The 5,626-nt window shown below is 57.3% G+C and overlaps 1 protein-coding gene across 1 annotated transcript; it reads right to left on the bottom strand.

Moving 5' to 3' along the window:
• Positions 1 to 757: 757 nt before the first annotated feature.
• On the bottom strand, positions 758 to 5,378 carry NEK8 (NIMA-related kinase 8; the record flags this gene model as incomplete). Its single annotated transcript, XM_010153198.1, has 7 exons — positions 5,108 to 5,378; positions 3,834 to 4,066; positions 2,718 to 2,849; positions 2,326 to 2,534; positions 1,898 to 1,977; positions 1,141 to 1,322; positions 758 to 908 (listed from the first exon to the last, which is right to left on the bottom strand). Coding segments are annotated over exons 1-7 (1,123 nt in total), but the record flags the coding sequence as incomplete, so codon positions are not given.
• Positions 5,379 to 5,626: the final 248 nt, after the last annotated feature.

The following is a 5,626-nucleotide window of genomic DNA, read 5'->3' as shown; positions in this document are numbered from 1 at the left end:
CCTTCAGACCTGAGGGCAACCCTCCCGGCAGGAGCTCGCGGTGACTCCTCTCGGCAACGTCGGTTACCGCTCGTGTCTGCGCCACACAGAGCAGGGCTGAGCTTCCCAGACGCTCCTCACGCTGCAGTCCCCACTGTATGGGCCAGTTCCAGCTTCAAGTGGCACCAGCGCAGCCGGGACAACAAATCTGTGGCCCTCCCCACACCAGCAGACCAAGATGAGCAGTGTGGCATCACAGCAGGGCCGCGCCTGCCATTTCTGACCCCCGCTTGATGTTACGTGAGAGGCCACGGAGGCAAAATGGAGCTGGAGCACCTCTCCTATGATGAAAGGCTGCGAGAACTGGGCTTGTTCAGCCTGGAGAAGAGGAGGCTCCGAGGAGACCTCATTGCAGCTTTCCAGTATCTGAAGGGGCTACAAGGGTGCTGGGAGAGGACTTTTTACAAGAGCCTGTAGTGACAGGACAAGGGGTAATGGGTACAAATTGAAATCAGGGAGGTTTAGATTAGATATCAGGAAGAAATACTTCACAGAGAGGGTGGGGAGGCACTGGAACAGGTTGCCCAGAGAAGCTGTGGATGCCCCATCCCTGGATGTCTTCAAGGCCAGGCTGGGCGTGCCTTTGAGCAACCTGGACTGTGGGAAGGTGTCCCTGCCCATGGCAGGGGGGTTGGAACTAGATGATCTTTAAGGTCCCTTCCAACCCAAACCATTCTATGATTCTATGATTCTATGGAAATGGGAAGCAGCAGCTCACCTGTGAGGCAGGCTGTGAAGAGATCACCACAAGACACGTGTTTGATGGTCACCCCGGACTGGCCTTCCAGAAAGCGGGACACAAACTGAGGCTGGAGCTGCTCGGTAGCTCCTGGGAGAGAAGGGCCTCCCGCAGCACCCATCGGGGGAGCCTGGAGGAGAGGAGATGTGTCGGCTGCTGCACTTCCAGCAAAAGCTGGGTTGGAGAACTCGGATAAGCCCCTTCCCACAGGCTCAGCAGTGCTCCCCGCACCCTGGACTGGAGAGCAGCCCTGGGGGACGCAGCGCCAGGGCCTGTGCAGCGAGCAGGAACAGCTCCTCCTCAGGAATTGTATGTCCAAGGCTTCCACGGCCACTGCCTGCCCCAGGTTCGCTGTCACTCACCTCCCACATGATGAGCCGCCCCGACTTGGTGACTCCGGCCTTCTGCGTCCTGCCAGCAGACACCTGCACCACTTCGGTGTTCAGCATGGGCAGGCGGAGGGGGGTGGTGATCCCGCTGCCCCAGGTGTAGATGGACGACAGCGGCGGAGGGGTTCCTGTCCTGGCTGAACCCCCTCGAACACCTACAGATCAAAGAGAAACCATCAACGCAGATCCCTGACTCTCCTGCCATGGGAAAAGAAATGACACCAGCCAGTCAGGATGCCAGCAGAGCTGCCTGCCAGCCAGACCAGTGTCAGTCCAAGGCTGGCAGGGGACTGCTGGAGAGCCCCCAGCCAGCCCTCCGAGGAGGGGAACAGCTCCCAGCCAGCCCTGAGAGAAGCACACAGGAACAGCTCCTTGTGTTTTATCCCAGAGTCGAAGGAAGCGAGCACCACGACAGCTCCAGCTGATTGTTACCAGTGCCAGCTGCATCGTCCTGTGCTGGGACATCCCCCCTCAGCATGACCTGCTGGTTTCCAGCCTTTGCAGTAGGAGCAGCAGGGATTTGATTCAAGGGATCAAAACGCAGAAGAGGCAGCTGGAGAAAAAGCACTCTTTGGTCCCCAGAGCCCGTGGGCTCCTCTGGGACTCAGGGAAGGTAACGTCTCTTAACTTCCTCCCTCCAGAAGCTTGAGGGCTTCTCCAGTCCCCTGGCATCCAAGGAAAAGGGCCCTTCCAAATGGAGCTGCGTTGAACACATGGTGCCAGGACTCACCCCTCGGCCTGGCACTGCTCACTCGTCCTCCCGTTCGGCTGTGGGTCACTGTCGGCACCGGAGCCAAGGGTTTTTCAGGCCTGCCAAACCAAAATCCAGTCAATGTCAGCTCAGCCCCTGCAGAGTCCTGGATGACAGCAGGGCTGGGCAGAGCTACAGCATAAGCCACGGCTGAATAGGTCACAGAACTGCCTCGGTAGGTGCCTTAAATCACCTGGGAGAGGGGAGTTGGCATCAGTTTGCTTCCCCCCGAGCTCACAACGCTCAGCAGAGCGTTACTGTTTACTGCGATGACAGGCCCACACCTGCCGCGGCCACGAGCCGCAGGGCCAGGCTCGGCCCGCAGCAGCCGCACGTTGGGTAATGCAAGAGAGCGGCATGGGGACAACCCTCCTCCCAAGGGACACGACGGTGGCAGGGTCACTTGCCTTCTCATTTTGACGCTGCCCACGTCAGTGTAGAGGTTGAGAAGAGGGCGAATGCAGATGGCCTGGGCCATGATCTCATTCAGCTGGGGCCGCTTGGAAGGATCCAGGTTCAGCATGCTAAGGATGAGCTGGCGGAGGTCGGGGCTGTATCTATCTGATATCGGAGCAAACGTCCCGCTCATGATTTTCAGTACTAAGGCAGGAAGATTCTGGAGAGAAAACGAGACACAGAGTGGCCGGGCAGCCAGAGGTGAGGCCAAAGAGCAAGTTCTCAGCACTGCCCTCTGCCTTCACACCTCCAGGCTCAGGGAGAAGAGGGATCCCCGTGTACATTTTCACCTCTGTAAGAGGCCATGGCTCCCTGCGCTACACCTGAACCACGTCCCTCTTACCGCAGCTTCGAAAGCCCTCTTGAGGCTGGCAAGTTCGTACAGCACGCAGCCCAAAGCCCAGATATCACTCTTCTGGTTGTAAGGCTTCCCTTCGCAGAGCTCTGGGGAGATGTAGCACGGCGTTCCCACAACCTACAAGAGACAAATTTACTGGGATGCCATGAAATTGGGGCAGCGAGGTGGAAAGAGAAAGGCTCAGTTTAGAGCCCGGTGTGCAGGCTTGGCTGGAGCACCACCAACCAAAGCTTAGTGGAGCTGGGCTTTTATTCCCTGGTGTCAACATCTGCCTGGCAATCTCAGTAAAAAAACATGAGGAATTGCCTTTCCCATGAGCTCCCTTTGCACATACAGAGATTACCTCTAATTCTGTTCCTATCCACTTGAAAGAATCATAGAATCACAGAATGGTTTGGGTTGGAAGGGACCTTAAAGATCATCTAGTTCCAACCCCCCTGCCATGGGCAGGGACACCTTCCACTAGACCAGGTTGCTCAAAGCCACATCCCGCCTGGCCTTGGACACTTCCAGGGATGGGGCATCCACAGCGTCTCTGGGCAACCTGTTCCAGTGCCTCCCCACCCTCTCTGTGAAGCATTTCTTCCTGATATCTAATCTAAACCTCCCTGTTTTCAATTTCAATCATAGCCCAGAGCAATGAGCGTGATGTAAACGTCTGGTCAGATCAGAGCAGGTGAGGAATGACAGTCAAGTCTCAAGCAGCGAGAGGAGATTAAGACAAGGCGGGACAGCAGGGCACAGCCAGGAATTCAGTTGCCAAGGATGTGTCAGACAAGCCCACAAACACCACCCCACCCTCTGTGACAGTGGGAGGAACCCTGTCTACCTTCCCCAGTGGGCTCAGACACCCCATCCTCTCCCAGGCAGGTCTTTCTCCCCTTTCTGCACCTCCCAGCTGCAGCAAACTTGGGCGTGAAGACATCAGCCTGTATAAACTCCGAGGAGCAAAGCAGCGTGGCGGCACACGGATGTGGCCTACCACTACGTCCAACCTCACTGCCTACAGCAGCTTCCAAGAGACTATCGTGAGCCAAGTCCAGAGTTTCCAACCTGCTGACATGGTGGCAAGCAGTTGCCCTGCAAAGCCAGGCCACTCACCGTGTAGGCTTTACTCTTGCTGCTCAAGATTTTGGAGATGCCGAAGTCTCCGATCTTGACAATCATGCGATGTTTGTCCAAGAGGATATTCTGAGTCTTCAGGTCGCGGTGCAGGATCTGCTTGGTGTGCACGTGGTGGAGAGCCAGGAGGATCTGCACGAAGAAATGCAGGATGGTATCCTCATCCAGCAAGGAGTTACAGCGCTTGTGAATAAACTCCGCTAGCGTGCCCCCTGCAAAGAACGACAAAGGGCTATCGGCGAGGGTGGCTGCACGGGGCAGCACAAACCCGGCCTAGAAGTCAGGGGGGATTTAGCCACGGCCTCTTAACGAGCACGGGGAAAAGCACATCCTGGTGGGACACGCAGCACGTCCTCCGACGCTCCCGAGACCGTGAGGAGAACAACGGCAGCACAGTTGGTGGGATGAAGAAACAGCAAGAGAGAAGTTACCGTTGACATATTGTCAGAGGCAGCAGGAAAAGAAATGCTAAAATTACAGCTCTGGGAGGAGGACACAAACAAGAGGCAGAACAAGATAAGCCTGTTCTGCAAAAAGGAATTTTTGCAGTCCAAGAGGCCACGCGGCATGGAGAGGCCCCTGTTGAGAAGGGAAGGTCCAGATTTGGGGCTCACTTACAACTTTAAACAAACCCTCATGCATATGTTGATTTAAACTCCACAGCAAAGCGCGTCCGAAATCACACCTTCCCACACAGAGCTGCGGCACCAACAGCGCGGCCAAGAGCTGAGGCAGGGAAACGCGTCTGAAGCCTAAGCCGAGGGCAGAGGGTAGCGCGCTTCTCAGCGACAGAGGTGTCGGAAATCTCTTTGGTTTGGGTACGATTAGCAAGCATAGAGCATGTAATCACAGAATTGCACAGTGGGTGAGGTGGGAAGGCGCCTCGGGAGGTCACCTGCTCCGATCCCCTGCTCAAGCAGGGCCACTGACAGCTGGTTGCCCAGCAGCGTGGCCTGTCTTTTGAGTATCTCCAAGGATGGTGATTCCATAACCTCTCTGGGCCACCCAGAGAGGTGCCAGTGCTCGGTCACTTGGTTCACAGCCAACTTGGTGCCCACCAGGACCCACAGATCCTTTTCTACCAACATGTCCATTCAAGAGAGACGCGTTTGGACTCTTTGGGGATCCAAAGCACAGGATCTTTACAAGGAGCACAACACGGGGCCACAGTAGCCCAACCCAAGAAGAGCTGAAGGCTTGGCACTCCCGGACCTGCCGAGGAATGGCAGGCGGTGCGGGAGATCGGGGCCCACCTGGGGCGTACTCCATGGCGATCATGAGGGCCTTGTCCTCCAGGAAGTTCTCGTAGTACTCAATAACATTGGGGTGACTGAGCAGCTTCAAGACCTGGCACTCGTTCTGGGCCGCCAGCCGCTCGTCCTTGCTCATCTGCTCCACCGGGATCTGCTTCAGGATCACCAGCTTCTGGTCGGCCTTGCGCAGGCACAGGTGCACAATGCTGCGGGGAGCGGGACAGAGCCTCAGGGCGGGGATGGGGAGGACAGGGCCTAGCCACCATCCTGGGGAGACACGTGGTCTCTGCGCCCTCCCGCCCGTTGCCATGGTAACGGGGCCTCCCCAGGGTGTCACGCACCCAATGCCGTGTCACGCCCATCACCACGGCAACAGCCACGGCCTGGACCACCCCCTTCCCCCCGGGTGCCACACGCCGGCTGACCCCCCACGTCGCCATGGCGACAAGACCCGTGCCGCTTGTTGCCATGGTAACACGGCCTGCGGCCTCCCACCCCACCTCGCGCTGACATACGACC

The sequence above is a fragment of the Eurypyga helias genome, unplaced genomic scaffold, assembly GCF_000690775.1.
Source record: "Eurypyga helias isolate BGI_N326 unplaced genomic scaffold, ASM69077v1 scaffold19356, whole genome shotgun sequence".
NCBI lineage: Eukaryota > Metazoa > Chordata > Aves > Eurypygiformes > Eurypygidae > Eurypyga > Eurypyga helias.
The sequence above is the reverse complement of the archived record's forward strand: the minus strand, read 5'-3'. Positions and strand labels throughout refer to the sequence as shown.